Source organism: Perissodus microlepis, chromosome 5 (genome assembly GCF_051167445.1).
Source record: "Perissodus microlepis isolate ML-2025 ecotype Zambia chromosome 5, ASM5116744v1, whole genome shotgun sequence".
Classification (NCBI taxonomy): Eukaryota; Metazoa; Chordata; class Actinopteri; order Cichliformes; family Cichlidae; genus Perissodus; species Perissodus microlepis.
The window spans coordinates 13,905,440-13,926,737 of NC_140465.1; the positions used below are offsets into that span (position 1 = coordinate 13,905,440).

General features: G+C 44.8%; 1 protein-coding gene across 6 annotated transcripts in view; it reads left to right on the forward strand.

Annotated features, from left to right (window-relative positions):
- The window catches only part of kif21b (kinesin family member 21B), a 66,723-nt gene that overhangs the window by 19,584 nt on the left and 25,841 nt on the right, over nt 1–21,298 (forward strand). For 3 of the 6 annotated variants that reach the window (XM_084928030.1, XM_084928035.1, XM_084928034.1), the window contains exons 2-26: nt 4,106–4,328; nt 5,824–6,006; nt 6,934–7,083; nt 8,508–8,639; nt 8,925–9,113; nt 9,224–9,339; nt 9,597–9,792; nt 10,618–10,807; nt 10,926–10,989; nt 11,760–11,990; nt 12,710–12,833; nt 12,918–13,056; nt 13,328–13,516; nt 13,604–13,803; nt 13,887–13,994; nt 14,641–14,957; nt 15,409–15,592; nt 16,134–16,337; nt 16,445–16,546; nt 16,838–17,003; nt 17,404–17,464; nt 17,613–17,670; nt 18,109–18,353; nt 19,010–19,078; nt 19,199–19,309. In XM_084928030.1, the coding sequence (XP_084784156.1) occupies nt 4,106–4,328; nt 5,824–6,006; nt 6,934–7,083; nt 8,508–8,639; nt 8,925–9,113; nt 9,224–9,339; nt 9,597–9,792; nt 10,618–10,807; nt 10,926–10,989; nt 11,760–11,990; nt 12,710–12,833; nt 12,918–13,056; nt 13,328–13,516; nt 13,604–13,803; nt 13,887–13,994; nt 14,641–14,957; nt 15,409–15,592; nt 16,134–16,337; nt 16,445–16,546; nt 16,838–17,003; nt 17,404–17,464; nt 17,613–17,670; nt 18,109–18,353; nt 19,010–19,078; nt 19,199–19,309 (3,951 nt within the window). The remainder of the gene's footprint in view (nt 1–4,105; nt 4,329–5,823; nt 6,007–6,933; nt 7,084–8,507; nt 8,640–8,924; nt 9,114–9,223; nt 9,340–9,596; nt 9,793–10,617; nt 10,808–10,925; nt 10,990–11,759; nt 11,991–12,709; nt 12,834–12,917; nt 13,057–13,327; nt 13,517–13,603; nt 13,804–13,886; nt 13,995–14,640; nt 14,958–15,408; nt 15,593–16,133; nt 16,338–16,444; nt 16,547–16,837; nt 17,004–17,403; nt 17,465–17,612; nt 17,671–18,108; nt 18,354–19,009; nt 19,079–19,198; nt 19,310–21,298) is intronic. The other 3 variants (XM_084928032.1, XM_084928031.1, XM_084928033.1) reach the window with 3 other exon arrangements.

Here is a 21,298-nt window from a genome sequence, read left to right on the forward strand (position 1 = left end):
CACCGTGTTTACAATGATAGTTTTATTAAATTTGAAGACCCGTTGCCACTGATTTTCAGTGCAGGTCTTGTGTGATTTGGAGTACTTCACCCTTTTCTTCCTTTATCCTTTCATTAAAAATGTTTTCCTGATATCCAGCCTTCCACTGAGACCATTTCTGAAGAGACCTCAGTGAACAGCAGGGAGTTTAAGTGAAGGGCCAGATGCTTCTTTTGAGTCCTGTTCTAAATCTTTGCTGGATTTTTCCCTGTTTCTTAATAATGTTCATGTGCCGTAAATAGTCTTTTTTAGGTTTTGCCCAATTTCCTCAAATGTTTTAAGGAAACACTCCACACCATGCAGTGATATGCCAAGTTCATATCTGTCAAACTGTGGCATTTTGTTTATAAATTCAACTAAAGAAAAAAGAAAGAGGTAATTTTTAAAAAAAGAAAAAGAACATACAAAGTAATCAGAGGGAGTGAACACAGCTGGGGGAAACACGGCACAGGTGAACCGAATCTAAATAAACAGACAAGGAGGAAGTAAAATAAAACAGGAAGCAACTAAAGAGAGAAACAACCAACACAGTGTTAGGTGTTTTTAGGCATCACAGGTTGTTAAGACAGGGCCTTGACAACAAAACACAGAGGAGGCTCAACTAATAACAGAGGAAGTGAACTGAAAAGAGAAGAGCAAATCTAACATAAGTCAGAACTGCGAGAATAAAGCAGGTGTTTTGCAGCATTGCAGGATTTTTTTTGATTTTTTTAGTCAGTTTATCCTACTGCCAAAAACAAAGGATCACTTCTAGAAAGCTATGAATGTAGTGCTTTTCTCCTTGAAAGTAACAAAAGTTATCTGCCCAGTGAGAATTTGGTCATATTTGAGCAAATTCATCAAACAACCACAGCCCTAACACCGGCGTTTGATGCCGTAAAATGTTCCTACTCTGTGCAGCAGACCCATTTCAGCTTTAAAACCTACACACAAACACACAAATTGCAGTTTTCAGACCATCTATGTTCTTTTATGTTCTTACATAAGCCAGCATTATGTGCACAAAAGAAACCATCTCGAGCTGCATCAGCGCGTTTTGTCAGTCTAGCACCGATCCATCACCGAGGCAGAAGCATCCCCACGGAGTCTGCCGTACCAACGACGTGCCAACATTTTTTATTTTTGTTTTGCCTGTAAAACTGAATCATGAGAGATGAACGAGTCGTGCTGTCGTTTTGCGCGACTAAATGCATTTTTGAATTTTTAAATCCCACAAATGAAATCTGTGATTCGCTCCTACTGTCACATTTGGGAGGCACTGCTTTTTGATGCGTTCCTTCATAACTTCAAGTGAACCTAAGAAACGTAAATCACGTCGGTTTTCGAAGGCTTTAATTGTCAGACGTCTGTAGGAGTGCGATCGGTATTCTAACAGGTCTGCTGCCTCCTTCATGTTGCACGCAGCTTCTCTCTCCAGTCACGCGTCAGTGGAGTTTGCTGTTATCAGCGTTAGATATGGCAGCTGCTTCCACGTTTGCGCGTGCCTCTGTGCATCCTTGTTGCACGTCCTAATTAGCACTATGGGGTACAATAATTATTGTAATAATAACCGAATTCCCTCAGAGCTTGGGGATAATGAGTTTCTAACTTTGTGTGTCTGCTTGTTTTTGTGTTTGACAGAACTGGGTTTGGTGTTTATGCCATAAAAACACACACACAAAAAAACTGGGGGAGGGTAAGTAATGAAAGCATGATGCTGCATTCAAATTCACCTTTAAATTCATCTGTGTGTGAGGATGCATACGTGGAGGGCAGGTGGGGTGTGTTCTTTCAGGGACTTTATTTACTCCCTGGGGTATCTGACTCATTTTCCTATTAGTGTGCAAAGATGATAAGCGATAAACGCCTCAATTTGCCGCATCAGGAATCCACAATCTGCTCCTCTGTGTTTTTCCTTACCCCTCAGTCTGATTCAGACGTTTAACCGGCACATTGGATGCTAGTTTTAGCCGTTAAATTTCCTTAAATGAGTGTATATCGGAGTCTGGATGTGTGTGTGTGTTTGGGTGTTTTCCGGTCAATGTTATGGATCCCTTCTTTTGTTTGCACAGCTGGCTTAAATGCTCATCCAGCTGAGCCTTTAGCTTGTTACGCTGAATGTCTCTGTGTGGACTGTTGTTGTTATTTTTCTTTGTGCGCATGGATGTTGTAGTTGTGCGTGCCGGGCGTGTGGAATTGTTCTCATTTGCGCCTCACAGTGACAACTTTAGGCGTCCAGCTTAAAAAAACAGATGCCTTAAATGATTAAAAGCTAATGAGAATTGTGATAATTCTTTCGTTCTTGGGTTGGGTCTGTCGAATATGTTCACACATGCTCCACGAGACAAAGTCCTGCCAAAGGCATCGAGCGCAAAATGATTATTGAGATCTGACAGCAGGGACAAATCCCGACACGCTCTGCAGAGACGCTCCTACACAGTCGCTCGGTGATAGGTAGAAGTAGAAACTCAGTTATGAATATGTGCTGTAACGATGATGGGGTTAATTAACTTAAATGTCCTTCTTTCTTTTCACTTCTAATATTAAGGCAGTGCACACAGACTGGATGAAATGAATGTAAAGAAGCAAAAAGAAAGCTTTTCTTCTCTTTTCATGACACAGCTGCAGCTCACACGCGTGTTGTGTTGCCGTGAAATCCATCGTGGGGACCGAGTGGGCTCCTCTGCTGCATCCACTTCATCTTAATAATTGCTTTAAGCAGCGTTCATTGCGAGATCTGCGGTTTTAGATACATTAACCTTCGGGTCAAGGTCACATCCAGTCATAAAAGGAGCTCGCCTGTCTGCAAGCTGCTTTCAGAGTCGCTCTCTTTGTCATAAGGTTATCTAGGCTAACGTGTGCTGCTGTGGACTTCTTCTAATAGCCTTCATTTCTTCCTGGAAGTCTCTCTGCGGGGCCTCGAGGCCTGAAAGATGGCCAGAAAGCTGCCCCTGTGTGCGCAGAAGTGTAACTCTGTGTGTTAGCGGTGGGTGGGGTGCTCGCTTGAGAGCAATGTGTGAAATGAAGATAGTACAGTAGGGTTGTTTTTGAACTGCATGTGTACAACACTTGTTTCCAGAGTCTTAGTGTGTGTGTGTGTGTGGTTTGCGGAGCATCCCGCCGCAGCTGGATGTGGTTGGGGACTTCTCTCGCTTTATACATTATGTGTGTGTCTTTGTTGCTGCATCCCATAGGGAGTCTCTTGTGCAGTCTTGGTGTGTGGGGGAGTTGATTTGCATCCCCTAAAGACTGAGTCGGGTGGGGGGACTTAGCATGTGAAGAGGTGGACCTACTGCTCTGATACTGCTGCCTCATGGCTTTTTCCGCAGCTTAAAGTGATTACCTCCCTACTGTGTCCATATTGTACCTCTGAAAGCACAAGATTAACAGGGCGCCTGGAAAATCATCTGTTTTATGTACTTGCATTATGCAAGAGCAACATTTCTGTGTGGCGTTTTCTCATGATTAATCAGCACTGCAGCACTGTCACGTCCTTAAAGGCTCCATCTTAATTAAACAGCGGTCTCGCTTGTCTGGGTTTCTGCTCTTCTGCCGGCAAGGAAGTGAAAATGTTCCTAAACTTAAATACTCGGCCCTCGAGCTGTCAGCGAGTTTGTAAGACGTTCTGGAGCTGCGGCTGCGGCCTTTCAGGCTCATCTAATCATGGATTATTTTGAAGCTGGGATCTCAGGTAAAAGCAATTAACTGCAGTGAATTACCTGTCAGGAAGGAAAACCCAGCAGAGACTTTAGATGAAGGATTAACAGCCACTGTGGTGATGGCTTTAAGAGCTTGTATGATGTGCCAACATCAGTGGTCCTGCTCTTAGAACAGTTCACTTTATGCCCACTTTGTGCGCTCTCATATTCTCACTGTTCTTTGTTTCCAGTGCACCGTGTGGGATCAGAATCTCATGCTTTATCTGCACGATGCATTAAAGCATTAAAATAATTCAGGCTCTGCAACAATCAGCGGCCTGTCTTGCTGAGTTGCCTGACAGCCGTCATTTTCCTTTTTTAAATCGATGTAACAGTTTCATAAATGTACTAACGATTTCTCTCTTTGCCTTTCTGTTGTCGTCTCTCAGGATTCGCCCTCAGATGGCCAAAGAGAAGATAGAAGGCTGCCACGTGTGCACGTTGGTCACACCCGGAGAGCCTCAAGTCCTCCTGGGAAAGGACAAGGCCTTCACCTATGACTTTGTGTTCGACGTTGACTCAGAGCAGCCCCACATCTACCAGAACTGCGTGTACAAGCTCATCGAGGGCTGCTTCGAGGGCTACAACGCCACCGTGTTCGCTTACGGTCAGGTATGACACGGGTGCTTGGATTCCGTTAAGGAAATCTGAAATAAACTGAGGTGCACGCAGCCAGGTTGTCTTTATGAGCTTTATTTTCCTTCACAAAGGGGTCAAACAGCAGTGCAGGCAGCATGACAGCAGTCTGCATGCTGTCTGACAAAGAGGGAGACTAGAATATTTATAGAGATGAGTTATCTCTCTGCCACGGCCGCAGAATGCCGTTAGAAGACTGTAATAAAAGATAACTCGTACATCAAGATGTTGTGATGCTTCTGAAATATTACACTGAGACTGAATAAGACTATCGAGTCTTCCATTCAGTAAGGCCCGAAGCAGGAGAAGCTCAGAAATGTACAATTACATTAGAGGTGTTTTTTAAATGAATAATTCACACAGAGTTTGAAGGTCTTTCTTATTTACCTCTTATTTTGTAATTTAGTCACTATTTTTATTTAAATATGAAAAAGTAAAATCAAGCAAACTATTAGTTTTCCCATTAAGGATTTTATTCAGACATTGGGCATTTTTAGGGAAACATCAGTGAACTGCAAAGTAAATGTAGCAGGCAAAATGTGTAAGTAATGAGCGGTAGTTTTAAAAGTCAGACACAATGGTAGTCGCCGATTTTCTCTGCATCCTCCTTGACCTTGACGTAGCGCCACCTTGCCCAGTTTGCCATCCCTGCTCCAGGTTCTGCTCAGAGTAGTTCTTTGGTTTGCATAACCAAAGATGTTCGTCCGACCTCAGGGCGAGATCCTCTTCTGAGAAGCAGCTGAACGATAGTGAGGACTGCTCCAACAGCCGGCAACCTGGCCTCATGTCACTCAGGGAAAACCTGAGGGAAGGGCCAGGGTAGTGTCGGAGCTTTCAAAATAAGAGCGAGGCAACTGAATCCTAGTGAACTGATCACGGATGCACAAAAAAATAAATAAATCATCAAGTGCCTTACCCATTTCACTTAATGGCTTTTATATACCTGACCAACCTGTAAAATAAAGTGTACATGTGGGCAAGACAGACATAAGCTTTACATTTGTCCTTTTTTTGATGTGTTACATAAAATATTATTTTGTTTTGTGAGATTCCAAACTAAGGATGAGGCTGGCCACCTTTATGTGTCTGTGCGTCTAGTACTTACAAAAAGACAGAGAAAGACATGTTGCAGTTCATGCGTGGGCTCTGTTACCCTTCACATATAATTAAAGTCCTGGACAGACATGACTTGCATGAATTAAAGGGTCTTTTAAGTCATTCGGCGTTACATATGTTTCATATCAAATATAAGTGAGCGAGAGCAGCAACGCTTGGTGAATTGTTGTAGCTGACATAATAGATAAAAGAACAACAACATGCACATGTCTGTACACACACCCGTGCAGCGAGCATAGCCATGCACATTGACTCACGGTTTACTGATTTTAATTAACTACAGTGAATGTCTGTGAAACCTTGTTACTGTAGATAAATAAGGAATGTGATGAATCACTGGTGAATCATTTTACAGACGGGCTCAGGGAAGACGTACACCATGGGGACGGGTTTCGATGTAAGCCTGAGCCCACAGGAGCAGGGCATAATCCCGCGGGCTGTTCATCAGCTGTTTGAGGGAATCCAGGCCAGGAGGATGCGCGCCCAGGAGGCCGGCACCCAGCCCCCGGACTTTAAAGTCAGCGCCCAGTTCCTGGAGGTAGGCAGCGCTCACATTGTTACTCTATTTGACACTCATACAATGCTGTATTGATATTCCTAAGTGCGCGTGTGCGTTTTTGTGTATGCTGGTCCATATTAACTCCAACCAGATGGGACAAAATGGGGGAGACGACAAGATCAGACCCGCTTCTGTAAACAGGAAGTGACAACCTGAAGACAGATGAGCGTGAATGTCTGCTCGTGCATTGTTGGTCCTGATTAATGCTGTCCATTACCTCTGACATTATTCCTCATCACTGTGCGGGAGAAGATGCATAAGTGCAAGGAATGGGAGGGAAGGAGGGACGCTTGCGTAGGAGAAATTAGATAATATACGAGTAATTATTTCCTCTGGGGGCTTCTGGCAGGCAAATGTTTGGGTTTTATTTAGGGGACATTACCACTGCATGTGTGTGTTTGTGTATGTGTGGGGAAGAGGGAGAACTGAACAGCGTAATAATAAATGACAATGTAATAGAAATACAAATTTCAAAATAAAATCGTTTTCTGTCCATTTTTCTTTTCCTTCTTTTGTCTGCGTTCCTGCTTCTCGCTATTAGTGTCTTTTCTGTGGGCTTTCAGGTCAAAAGGTTATCTTCGTTGATGGTTAACAGATGGGCGAGTGTGTATGTATGTGTATGTGTGTGTGTGTGTGTGTGTTTAGCACTAGGTGGGAGCAGCTGAGCTTTCAGCTGACCTCTTTGACCCTTGTCCTCAAAGGTTTCTGAGCTGTCATCACGTTGACCTCTGTGGCTGCAGAGCTGTGTGGAAATACGAAACTAGAAATCCGTTTAACAGAACGAAATAGTTCAGTTTTATGAGGCGCGCAATCATTTTCAGCAGAGGGGCTCATCCTTGCACTGAGCGTGTACGAATTATACGATGTGCGATAGGCCTTAATGTGTGCTTGTTCTGCTCCTTGCAGCTGTACAATGAAGAGATCTTGGACTTGTTCGATGGAACCAGAGATCCAGAGAGTCGCGGTAGGAAGTCCGCCATAAAGATCCACGAGGACGCCAGTGGCAGCATCTACACCACGGGAGTCACTTCCAGATTGGTGCACTCAGAGGACGAGGTGGGTCTGTGAGTGTTTCTCATTTCAGATCAGAAATGAGAAACAAAATATGTGAGCGTAAGGCTATCAGGCTTTAATCATCATATAAATGTGACATCATTCTGATTTGTAGCTGCCCTGCCCTTCAAAGGATGAGTAGACTGAAACCATCCCAGCATAATACCTCCCACAGCATAGCAGAGCAGCCGGATCCCCTTACAGATCAGCATCTATCTGTGTATCAGTATTTACCAACAGTGATTAAACCTTTTAATAATTCCTTCATTAAGTGTATATTTTAAAAATGTTCAGATTATCGTGCAAAATCTTGAACAAAATAACAACTTTTTACACTTCGGTGGTTGATATAACAACTTTAAATGAACCAGAAAGTCCAGAAATCAAGTCTCCCATGACTGTACAGTGACGAGCGATATTACATCGGAAAGTATTCACTGTGAAGACACGAATTAGCTCCGACTGGGGTGAGGGGAAGCATGGGAGTGTGAACTGCCAAGAACCATCTGGTGGTCCTTCTTCATAAACAACAAAGAGGTCAGAGATAACAACGGAGACTGGGTCTATTTTGCTGCATTGACCGACGTCAATTTTTAAACCCGTGGGGCTATTTATGTTATGAAGTTTAGCTTCCTTCTTGAGAGGCTGGCTTGTTTACAGTCACATATGAGAAATGTGTCACAGCTGACGAGAAAGGAAACCGCAGAGCACTGACAGTGAGGAGGAAGAAGGATACGAAAGGCAAATTAGGACACGAGGAATCTTTGGTCACAAGATACACAGAAAAAAGGTGTTCGTTTAGGGGAAGAGCTACACTAAAACACTGACTTGGACAAGGCAGTTGTGGTTGTGGTTACTCAGTTTTTTTCTAAAGGTGGGAAAGAGAAAGAATGACGTCAGCAAGTGTTAAAGACGCAGAGAGAAAGAGGAAGAAAGGCTGAATTTGGGGTCGTTTATCTGCATTAAAGTCAGACAGCTGAGAGACGGGAGGGTGCTCCTGTGGGAGAGAAGAAGAAGACAGAAAATGTCAAAGCGGGGTAACAGGGACGAGATGGAAGTCTGGCAGTGATGGAGTCAGCCGAGGAAGACAGGATGGAGGCAGGTTATGATAAAGAGTGAGGGGAGGGCCCAGCAGCTGAGAGGGCAGGGAAAGGAAAAGTAAAGGTTAATGAAATGCTAGCGCTTAAGCGAGCGGTGATGACAAGAACATCTCTGTGGGAAATGCTGAACTCTTCCAGGAAGCTGAGAGCGTCTTGTTAAAACAATACGTGATCATACTCATGGGTACTGAAACAGAAACTGTGGCATGATGTCAACAGACATTTGTTTTTGTTTCTCAGTCTGCATGCGTAAGTCAGGAGGTTTCTTACTTTCCAATAAAAGTAACCAAATGTCGTGTATAATGTGTGTGTGTGTGTGTGCTGCAGCTGCTGCAGTGCCTGAAACTCGGCGCTCTGTCCCGCACCACTGCCAGCACTCAGATGAACGCCCAGAGCTCCCGCTCGCACGCCATCTTCACCATCCACCTCTGTCAGATGCGAGTCTGTCAGCAGCAAATGGTGAGTTTGGAATGGGTGGTGGAAAGAAGGAGAGAGACAAACACACGAAAGAGGTATTTAGAGTTATTACAACTTTGTCATCATCAGGTTATATGAAAACCTGTCGGCTGTTAGGAGACTTTTAGGAAGAGTAAAAAGAAAAGTCACATATGATGATGATGCGCAGAGAGAGTGGAGGTGAAACATAAATAATTCAGCATCGTTCAGAGTGATTAAATGATTGCTAGTTTAAAGTAAAAACCAGTAACTCAGCAACCTGCTTCCCTGTGTTTGTTGGTTTCTTAGCAGAACGGTGGAGGAGGGCAGAATGGAGAGCTGAACGGTGGTGTGGAGTCTGGCCCGATCTCCCAGCCAGAGTATGAGACACTGATGGCCAAGTTTCACTTCGTGGACCTGGCTGGCTCCGAGAGGCTGAAACGCACAGGCGCTACAGGAGACAGAGCCCGCGAGGGAATCTCTATTAATTGTGGACTTGTAAGTCAGGCAGGGATCGCCAGTGTAAGATTGTAAATCTGTATACAAAAGAAATAACTGTGCATGCTTAGATCACATCTTCTTCTTGTGTGTCTTTGCACCTCTGCTAGCTGGCTCTGGGAAATGTGATCAGTGCTTTAGGCGATCAGACCAAGAAGGGCGGACACGTCCCATACCGAGACTCCAAACTTACCCGACTGCTTCAGGACTCGCTGGGAGGGAACAGGTATAAGCACATACAGACACACACAGACACACACATATGAAGAAGTTGTATTTGTGAGAAAAAGATGTAATATTCAGAAGAATCTAAATTTTGGTGACACAAAAGGGAGGTTTTTTTGGAGCTGAAATGATTGGTCAGTTACTTAATCAGGTTATTTCCACAACAACGTGTAACAACCATGACAACCGAAGACAACCACACTATTACTCTGCGTATGCGCATTTACCGACGGCCTCCGTGTTTTCTTTTTCCCTCAGTCGTACGGTCATGATCGCCTGCGTCAGCCCGTCAGACCGGGACTTCATGGAGACGCTGAACACGCTGAAGTACGCCAATCGCGCCCGAAACATCAAGAACAAGGTGATGGTGAACCAAGACAAGACGAGCCAGCAGATCAGCGCCCTGCGCGCCGAGATAGCCCGACTTCAGATGGAGCTGATGGAGTACAAGGCGGTGAGCGATGGGGGGTGGGGGTGGGGGGGGTGGGGATGAGCCCAGAGGAAGAGCAATAGGATGTAGCTGCGTGCTGGTGATGTAGTTAGTGAGGGGGTATGTATATGGATGAAACTGAGAGTAGCGTGTAAGCAGAATAAGACAGACTAATGGAGTAAGGGAGAATGATATCAGACGCTAAGTAATAAAATGAGAGGCCGTGCTTGCTGCAGATATATCAAATTAAAGATCATTACTGGAACACACACATCACTTGTCAGCATTTTACAGTGTAATGTAAGGACAAATTGATGTTTCAGCTTGAGTGTAAACTCCACGAAGGATAATATGAGAACTGTGAGGAGAAATGGGGAGAGAAAGACGGGCCACTTTTTCATCAGTTTTGACCTCTGGGGCCGCAAGAAACAAGTGATCGTTTAGTTCTGTTGTTGCGTTATTACGTGACTAAAAGGGTTACCACACTTACAGGGAAGTGACTGTGCTAAGGGATGGCAAGCTGACCTCGATGTGGTAATAAGGGATACGATGTGACTTGAGTGTGGAAGTAATGAAGTGGAGTTAATGGCTGCGAGCAGCGGTTAACAGTGACTCTCTGTTGGACGAGAGGAAACAACGGGATTTTTTCAGCGTTAATCACTGAAAACGCAACAATACATTGCTGTAGAGCCACGGTCATTGCAAATAACAGCACTTTGTTTGGTTCGGCTGCAGCGCGCCGTATTTGTATGAGCGTAAATTTAGGTTGAGTTTGTTTTTTCACGTCTGCCCTTTGACCCTTGGACGCCAAAGCATTTGTTGACCGTGCCAACCGTCTGCTCTGTGCAGGGGAAGCGTGTAGCCTGTGAGGAAGGGTCAGAGGGCTACAGTGACCTGTACCAGGAGAACACCATGTTGCAGAGAGAAAATGACACCCTGCGTCTCAGGGTGAAAGCAATGCAGGAGACCATCGACCACCTCAACTCACGCGTAACGCATCTGCTGGCCAATGAGGTCAGCACTCTGCTCGCCAAGTCAAGTACGTGAGAGATCCTTAATCGGACGAGCTCTGCCTCTGCAATGATGATGTTTGTTTGTTTTTTTAAATTAACTGCATTTTCCGTTATCTGAGTGCGTTTTTACTTTTCATCATCCAGGCGAGGGCAACGAGGAGATCGGGACTCTAATACAGAACTATATCCGAGAGGTTGAAGAACTCAGGTAAGAGCCTGAGTATCATTATGCAACTATGCCTGACCAGTGGTCACTCAAACCAGTAACAGACTAACAGCGATTGGTATTTACTGTGATAACTGTGATATTTTAAGTAGCTGCTTATCCCCAAATCATAATTGTGTCTTTCCTGTAGTTCTGTTTATCCATCTAGATTCTTTGGAGATGCCTCTTTGATTAAATATAAAGGAACTAAATCTTTTTCCATGAGCAGCTTTTGTGAACTGAACCGCAGCCTCAGCTTCTCCACAGGCTTTGAGCTGACTATAGTAAGGTGCCTACAGTGAACGAGTTAGACTTTTCTGTAGCTGCATCACGTTCTTACACACCTGGAGGGACCCACTTCTTACAGAAACCCACTTAGTTCGGCTTAGTCATTCACTGTGGTGCAGTTCAGCTTCAGTTCAGTTGTTTCTCCTCTTCTCTCTGCAAGCTGTGAGCGCCCGCTGGGCCGGTCTATTAAAGTCAGCGACGGTACGCTGCAAGTGTGTCACTACAGTTTGGAGCTTAATATGAGAGCGATAGTCAAATTACATACTACATATACGTGTGACATCAATATTTATTTTTACTGTTTTTCACAGCTTTTTGACTTCCCACAGCAGGGAAAAGTGTACTAATTAAGGGGTTTATTGTGGGACACTTATGTATGATTATCTATTTAGTTTTCCCTTCTGTATTGCTTATTGCTGTAGTAGTAAAATTCATGAATGAAACCTCTGTTGCCTCTTTCTGTCCCTCTCTTCCACCTTTGCCAGAACCAAACTTCTCGAGAGCGAGTCCATGAACGAGTCGTTACGGCGACAAGTGGGCCGGCTCTCCTCCCGTTCCCCGTTCCCCACCTCCACTCTCAGCCCCGCCCCCGGTCACCCCCCGGGTTCTTCGCCTGCTGCCATGTCTATGGAGGCGGAGATGACGGACGTGCTACGCCGGGCCAAGCTGGATATCGAGAGACTGAAGAAGAAAGAGAGGAGGCAGAGGAGGATGAGGTGAGGAGCAGAGGACATGTAGACCTCCAAACATTGTTTTATGCAAATATAATATCTAATGGCTCAATTTACGCCTCATATGAACCTCTTCAGATTTTAAAAGCTGGTTTAAAAGGACAGTGATGGTTGTGAAATATTTCCTGACCATATATTTTCTCCCTTCCTCATTACTTTTCTCTTTAAGCCCCACATCACAAGTAAATTAGGACTTGGGGGCTGCCAGCTTCTGAAAAGAGTTGGTATGCTGCCAATGCTGAGCTGTAACGCTGGCTTGGACACAGAAAGGTCTTAGTCAGTCGGCTACTGGGTCACGAGAGAGAAGAGTACACAGCCTAACAGGCTAATTGAGGCCTAATGGCAGAGAAATGGAGGAAGATGGGAATTTAGAGCTGGGATGGCTGATAAGTTTGTAGAAGAGGGAGCAAAGGAGATAATAAAACTGACACTAAAACTCAAGAGCTAAACGGGCAATGACGGTAGACAAGGTGAAGAAGTTTGCTTAATGACTTTTGATGGTTGATTTTGCAGTAAGCATATTACTTGGCAAGACTCCCAGAGCACAATAAGGGATGTCAGAGTGTGCACGATCTTAGTTACACTCAGGGGAGTGGTTCTGCGCGGCAAAAACCATCTGGTATAGCGCTGAAGGTGAAGTGATTTTTGTGGAGAATCCCATGCCTGACAGTACCTGGCTTGACACGCATGCTCTTCTCCTTCAGCCCAGAGTTGGAGAAAGGTCTGAAGAAACGAGTAAAGCTGCACACTCAGGAGAACGGCGAGAACGGGCAGGGCGGGGAGAACGGGCAGAACGGAGAGATCGATTCAGATGAGAATTACACCGAGGTAAGACCCGCACGAGTCGGCACTCGCGAGCTTTAAAGTGACCGTAACGAGTCTGATCGTTTGTGCGTTTCTCCGTGTGCGCAGGACATCATGTCTCCACTGCAGGAGGAGAGTGGCTGCGATGACGACGAGGGGGAGGACGAAGAGGAGGGTAGGGAGGAAGAGGATGACTTTGACAGTGATGAGAGCCTGGTGGATTCGGACTCAGACTCGGATGAGAAAGGTGTGGTCCTGACAGCTGCTGTTATGAAATGACACCACTGTTTTCACTCTTTGTCCCTGTTTATCAGCTGTTCTTTCTGTCAGGACATCATCTGCTGTGAGAGATGATTTACAGTAAAGATAAAGATGTTTTTAGTGTAAAAAGAGCAGAAATGAATTTGCATCTAGATGGAAATTTTTTACATATTTCTTAATATACAGTTGTATATGAAACACACACACAAATGGTGCAATTTGGTTTACAACCTCTCTCAAAACTCCTCAACCTGCAGCCAACTTCCAGGCGGACCTGGCAGACCTGACCTGCGAGATTGAGATCAAGCAGAAGCTGATAGATGAGCTGGAGAACAGCCAGCGGAGGCTGCTGATGCTAAAGCTGCAGTACGAGGAGAAGCTCATCCTGCTGCAAAACAAGATCAGAGACACGCAGCTGGAGAGAGACCGTGTGCTACAGAACCTCAGTGAGTTTAGTTAAGTTGCTCCATGAGGGCAAAGTGTCACGCGAGGTGTCGGCTACGGCTCGTTAACGTTGTTACACGGTTGTGCAGTGACCATGGAGAACTACACGGAGGAGAAGGCCAACCGGATCAAGCAGGAGTACGAAAAACGCCTCAAGGAGATGAATCGCGACCTGCTTAAGCTACAGACGGCACAGAAGGAGCACGCACGCCTCCTCAAGAACCAGGGGAGGTACGAACGGGAGCTGAAGAAGCTCCAGGGCGAGGTCAACGAGATGAAGAAGGCCAAGGTAAGAAGGGGCTGCTGGAAGTCTGTGTGGAGGAAAGAAGGGAAGGATGCTGTGCGATCACCAGTGTTTTCTGCCATTTTCAGGTGGCGCTGATGAAGCAGATGAAGGAGGAGCAGCAGAGGAGGAGGATGGTAGAGGCGAAGAGAAACCGTGAGATAGCCCAGCTAAAGAAGGAGCAGCGCCGGCAAGAGGTTAGCAGCATATGACCTCTTGTGCGTGTGTTTTATATTTAGCATTGCATATGTGATTTTTCAGGTTAGCAGCAGAATTATTTGGGATTTATTGGGAGATTTAGCACAAGCACAGATATAACATCTACACAAGCCAGGTTAAACTATGTTGCTATTACTGTCATCGTGGCAGAACTTTAAGTGTTATCTGCTGTATCCAAAGAATTAAATGTAGGTGAATCTGTATGCACAATGCATATGGATGTAAATGTAGAGTCAGAGCCCCATCTGTAGGCTGGCACACTGAAAACATGAGTGCTGGATTATGTAAATACTGAACACGTACTTCTGGTATTATTCTGTTTTTTTAAGATTAGTGCATCCTCTGCAAGCATTAACTTCCATCTTTTTTTGGCTGCCCTGGAGAAGAGGGCTCGTTAATGAGCATGAAAAGCCTTTGCGCTGTCATACCGTGGGCAGCATTCATAATCCTTTTATTTCGATTTTCATCTTAAGTCTTAAAATCCCTTCATGATCAACACTTTGCAAACCTGTTGTGTGACGAGTAATCCCATTCAGCTCAGGGATCTCAAAGGCAACTGAAAAGCATTTTCTTTTTAAAAAGTGATGAATATTATAAAAAAGGTTGTGTTTTTTTCTCCATCAGTACCAGATTCGTGCGCTGGAGTCTCAGAAGCGGCAGCAGGAGCTGGTGCTGCGCAGGAAGACTCAGGAGGTGACCGCCCTGCGGCGCCTGGCCAAACCTATGTCAGATCGAGTGGCTGGACGAGTGGCCCGCTGGAACCAGACTCCCCCGGTTACGGACTCTGGAGCTGAGTTATCAGCGAGCACCACGGCGAGCAGCTCTGAGCCCGAGACTGCGAGGACCGTAAGCGGACTGGTGCGGCAGTGGAACAACAAGAACAGCGTGTACGGATATCTGGGAGAGAGCGAAGGCAGCATGGACGGAACACGCGTCATCGGGTAAGACGACGAGATGTTATGCTACTGTCCTTGGACTGAGCTGAATAAAATTATAATAAAAAAAAAAAGCTGAATTAGCACCACCCAGAGTCCAGATGCTGGTGGTGGTGATAAAGTTGAGATGGAGGCTTGGATGAAGACACTTGCATGAGGCGGAGATAGGGCGGAGGTGGGTCGCACAGAGGAGTCTGAAAGATGAGCGGTGCAGAGTGTGCAGAGCGGAGGGCGATCGGTTTAAAAGAGACAGGCAGAGAGATGATGTCGGGATTGAGTTTTATAGTGTGAGGAAGTGATGTAATGATTAGACTAGCAACCCAACACCTGGGGAAGCAGACAAATCAGTCAATACAGATTTTAATATAATACATGACACAACTTTATTGCTGCTTATTGTGAGTCGATGGCATTTTATTTATCCAGTATTTGTCACCTGTTTTTGGTCCATCACCAGCAGTAGAAAGAAGTTGCAGCGTAAGCCAGCCGGCCTGGGCAACAGTGGAGCTGCAGGCAGAACCAGCAGCATTTCAAAGTCTGCACGTCAGAAGTGGCAAGCTCTCGAGCGTCGAATCACGGACATCGTCATGCAGAGAATGACCATTGCAAACATGGAAGCTGACATGGATCGCCTTATCAAGGTAGGAATGGCACGCTAGAGCTATAATGTTGTCACCGGGGTTACGCGTGGTTTGATGGATGTAGTTTCTTTCTACCACGAGACTGACTTAAGGTTTTGGATTATAAATTCTCAAATGTACAGCACATCGCTGTGGTTATTTAAGAGTTGAGAGCAGTTGAGCATCGGGGGTTGCATCAGCAACTTTTTTGACGTTAGTCGGTTAAAAACTGAAACCGAGTGTGAGGCGCTTCCTTCCTCCTTTCCCTCGCAGATGAAGAAATGTTAAAATGTGGGAGGGAGGGCGGCCTTTTTCACAGATATGGCTTGGCACGCAGCTTTTTGCAGCTGCTGTGTTTGAATCATCGAATTTAAAACTCTGTCAGGTTTTTCTCCGAGTTTAGATGCGTCAGAATGCGTCTGTTCAGTTTGTGTCTCGGATAAACGGAGAAAATTAAGATTCCAAACGTAGAAATGACTTCTGTAGATGTTAAATATAACTATGAATTTTAATTAAATTTTTTTTTTTTGCCGTGTGGTGATTTGTGCTTTTGCTGAGTCAGAAGCGAGAAGAGCTGACGGCCCAGCAGGAAGCGCTCTCACATAAGAGAGAGGTGCTGATGGCGGACGGGGAGGGACCGGAAGCTGAGGACCGCCTCCTTCAGGAAATTAACGAGGATATTGAGGTGCTGAACGCCAATATAGACTACATCAACGACAGCCTGTCTGACTGCCAGGCCACCATTGTACAGATAGAGGAGACCAAGGTATGAAGACGCAAACACATACCCATGCACAGGCATTTAGACCTGCATGCCAGCAATGAGGAGAGTCAGGCCTTTAGTAACATTCATGTTTGTGTGTTTTCCTGCAGGATGAGCTGGACTCAGTGGACACCTCAGTGGTGATCAGTTCATGCTCCTTGTCTGAAGCGCGCCACCTGCTGGATCACTTCCTAAAGGCTTCCATAGACAAGGTAAATGATCATACACGGGGATTTTCAAAACCGTCAAGTGTAAAGGAAGAAAAGAACTTCTGTAGGCTTAAATGTGTAGCTTTAAGAAGATTTAAGTAAGTAAGAGTCAGAAGATGTATCACAGCATAATGTTAGAGAAAAATGATGGTTTCAGTGCCATCTAGTGGTGTTTCTCTGTATCACACTACATTATTGTGTTGCGTTTCTGGATTGAGAGCCTATTAAAATAGTTCAGTGTTACAGTATTGTGTTGTTGTTGTTGTTTTTATATTTTCTTTCGTGTTCCTGCAGAGTTTGCAGGTGGCTCAGAAGGAGGCTCAAATCAGACTGCTCGAAGGCCAGCTGAGACAGACAGATGTGATTGGCTCGTCCCACAATCACATGATCCTCGATGCCCTACGAGAAAAGGCTGAGTGCATCCCCGAGCTCCAGGCTCTCATCCACAACGTACAGCAGGGTAAGAGAGGACTCCTGTGCGTCATGTGGTGAGACAAAGGAGAAGGAAGACATAAAAAGTAGAGGAGCTGCACAGTTGCCCGCTTTTTCTTTGTTCTAGTTTCTTCTCACACATGAAAGTGCTGTGTTGCATCATAGGAGATGGACTGTGTTTAGCCCCATTGCTTCTTGCTAAAGCATAAAGAAAAATAAACAATAACGTTTTTGATTCTTAGAAAAACCATATGTGGATTCAGTTTTAGTGTAGGAATACTATATATGCCTTGGGAATTGTGTCAAGAAGGGCATCTGTTGTAAAAATCATCCAGATCAAATATGCGTACCTACCCACTGTAGGGATCCTGAATGTGGCATTAGGGCATCCTGTGGCACCGTGAGACATAATGGTTTTTTGCTTCCAGAGAATGGTTATGCAAGCACAGATGAAGAGCCCTCTGAATTCAGCCAAGCCTCTGACAGCAGGTGAGCTGTCTCTCCTACACAACATCATACAGCGATATCTTATGGTCCTCATACCCATCGCTCTGACCCATTTAAAAATTCGTACACACATCTATTTCAGTAAAGATTTCTGCACATGTTCACATTTATCTTTCCTCTCTGCCTCCAGCGTGTCTCAGATGAAAGAATCGAACAGCCAAGATGACTTCAAAACAAAATTACAGCAGGTTTGTGCTGTTTCTTATAAGGTTTTTTTTAGTTCCTATGCACATGCCATAGTGCCATTCTTGTTTGTGACCATGAGGTGGCAGTAGAAGCAAACACCTCAAATGAGTCCCAGAAGCTTAGCAGCATAAGGATTCCTCATTTGGCACAAATCCCTCTTATTAGTCTGCTAAAGTTTTGTTTTTCTGTTTCTTCTTGCTGACCTAGAATAATAACCTAGAATGACTTCTGCCGTGTTTGTTTTACTGCTCTTCTTCTATTTTCTTTGTGCTTTTCCCTGCTGAACGATGTTCTCAGGCTGTATATATAATCTCCCTTTGCACCTTAATTACAATCATTGTTTTTCTCTTTATTTCATGCCCCAGTTTTTTTCCCCTATCCAAGCATCCTCCTTCTTCTGTGGCCCTCTGTAATAAAAGCGGTTCATATTTTTCATCCAGATGGAGCCCCGTCTCTCAGCTCAGATGAAGGCAGTGTCAGCAGAGTACCTCGGTCCAATCCTGGACCCCTCATCCGGCAGCAAACCGCAGCACATCACCAAGTCTCTGGCTTCACTGACGGACATCCAGGAGGACGGCCTGAGTCTTGCTCCAGGGAGCCTTGGGCTCAGCCTGGCATTAAGAGACACGTATCACAGGGACCGGGTATCCCGCACCATCAGCTTGCCTGTGAGGGGTCACACCTTGTAAGTCACTGGCAGATCATAGTGATAACTGAGATGAAGCCCTGACTTTTCTTTAAGTCTTATCAGTATGTGGAACCAATGAGAGGAATGATTGGCTCTAGTACTATCATCTTGTGTCAGATTGCATTTAGTCATTATCCACTATATATACATTATGAGCCATCTCTTTTAGCTTCTCGTGAATAATTTAGCCATTGTTTCCATCTTAAAAGTGACTACACTTCATGTAATATAAATCAGTGCGTGCAGAATTCATATGATGAGGATATTTTGTTTCTAAATCTAATATTCATTTCTGTTTTTTGGTTTTTCAGCATCAATAACAAAAGTTTTCCTTTTGCAGTCATTTACTAAAATGTGTGAAATTTTGTGAATCCTGCACAAGTAAACATCTTCTGAAAATCAGAAAATAGAAAGCGGTTTATCAGGTATTATTCTGTTTCGTGGCAGCAAAAACAACTCAGGCGAATTGCCACGAGTCCTCCGTGATGTGTGTGATTTGATATTTGAAGAGATTAGGCTGCTAGAAATGCTTTTAAACTGCATAAAGCTTGCTGCTTATCGAGTCCCAACAGTTCACATAGATGTCTGTCATCCTTTCTGTGCACTCCCCTGAAAGTTTGCTTAGTTTGCTTGCATTTGTCTGTGTGTGTCAGTCCCAGGCAGTCTCGGGGCTATGACACTTCCCCCCTAACCAGAAGGAAATCTTACGACCGTGCGTACAGGTACATGTAATGCTCATTTCGCTAGCAGATGGATCGCACCTTGTTCTAGCAGTTTATTTACACAGTGGGACTCTTTAACTTCCTCATCCTAAACTCCACCATCTTTCTGCCCCTTGTCAGGCCGACTGATGGCTACACTCCCCCCTCCTCCCCTCCTCTGAGGACCAGGAACGACCGCAACGTCTTCTCGAGGCTCACCAGCAACCAAACCCAAGGTTCTGCTCTGGACAAGTGAGTGCAGATCCAGACGCACAAACGCCACCTGTGTCCATCAGTCGGTCACGCTTTGAAAGATTCACATCCTTTTTTCTTTTCTTTTCTTCTTTTTTCCCTCTTCCATGTTTTACCTCAGTTTTTCTGCAGACAGGCTGAAGGTCAGGCCTTTTTGAAGGGAAAGTGGTTCTGTCAATAATTTAAATAAGCCTTTTAAGAATGTTTACTACTAGCTTGCCTTCATCTGAATCCCTTTCTTAGATAAATCCCTTTCTTCTGGCATTAATGTGAAACCCGCAGAAACAGATGGTGCAGGCAGTCTTGGAATCCAGGTGTCAAACCCAAACCGCAATCTATTCAAACCTGTGCGTAGCAGCGGTAAAAATGAGGTGTAATTGCAGTAGGCTTCCAATTCTCATACAGAAATTACCAGGAGACAATGGCAAATCAGGAGAGGGGGGTGTGGGGGGCAGCTCAGATGGTAACACCCACTGCTCAAATGTGGTGTCAGGGCAGCAGTGGCTGGGAAGCAACCAGGATGTGGTATGATATGAAATCAGTTTTGAGGTGACGTGCTGTGCATGACAATGATCTTCATTCAGGAAAGAGAAATCAGCCTGACCAATCTTATATAATCCAATATAAACAGCCCTGTAATTAATCTTATCTTACAATACTGGGTTTGTTGAGGCTGTGCATGACAAAACTATCAAATTTATGATAATTTCTGAGGATGGTGTCAGCCGTGATGTTGAGCGGTCCCATTCCTGATGTCATTTTTTTAAAAGGTAAAAGAATTATAAAACTCCTCTCAGCGTGTATTTGTGTAATCTGACTACATCGGATTGAGGGAACATGTGGGCATGAGATGCATGTTGATGCAGAGTCGGGAAGGAGCAGGCGGTCTTGTTTCCTTCCTGCTTACAATCAAATCAAACTTTCTGCTCTGACAAATGTCAGCAGTTGATTTCAGCCTCTGCTCTAAAGTTGATTTCTAATCTGTGCTAATCCACAGCATTTCTCAGCTTTATTAACATCTAATTGGCAGCAAGGATGCTGTGTGAAACGAGTTAGGGTGTCGTGGCTGTGCGTGTGTGTGTGTGTGTGCTTTATGTGGGTTGCATGTGTTGGAGCGTGTGGTAGGGCTGGGCGATATGACCCAAAATTCATATCTCGATATTTTTTTAAAGCCATAAGTTAAGAACAAAAAGAGAGTTCTTAGTCACACTGTGTCCCAGATGTCACACAGGCATTTTTATTTACATACAGCATAGATTTACATGAAGAAATTACTCAAAAATAAATTATCAGCATTTATTAAATAATCATGCTCCATAAATAAAAGAAAACAATGTTGTTTTTGTGCATAACAAAAAGCTCATAATTGTACAGTCAAAATGTAAACTAACAGACGCTGAGCATAATAACAAAGACAGATTTCACAGCTGCTCTGTTCCCAACTTCTACTGCGTGACTGACAGCCTTGAGTTTGAAATCCGCTTCGCAACCATGTCTCTTAACAGGTGCCATTTATGGTCCTTATACACACACAATACGGTACGTATCACTCCGCGAGGCTCCAGACTACGGTAGCAGTAATGCTCCGACAATCCATCAAGCGCTGCAGCTCCGTAGTTTACCAAAGTCGTACTAAAACATTTTTTGACAGATTGCTGAGCGCCGTGTACCACCTAAAATCGGTTCGCGGTCAGTAAGCACAACCAGAATTCATACATAAGGCGCGCTGTCAACTTTTGAGAAAATGAAAGGATTTTAGGCCGTGCAGCCCCTGTGGGCTGCATGTCGTTAGCGTGGTTAGCTCGTTAGCGCGGTTAGCTCGCTAACACGTTGACGCTGTCAAGCCCCACAACTCGCTAACGGAGATTTGCCGTGTCCGTCTTGTCGCTGCCTGCAGGTGAAGCTATGGGGGAGGAGGAGTTGTGTTCAGTGAAGGAGAGGCGAGGCCGAGTAACGTTGCGTAGAGACAAAAGTGGACGAAAGAGAGGC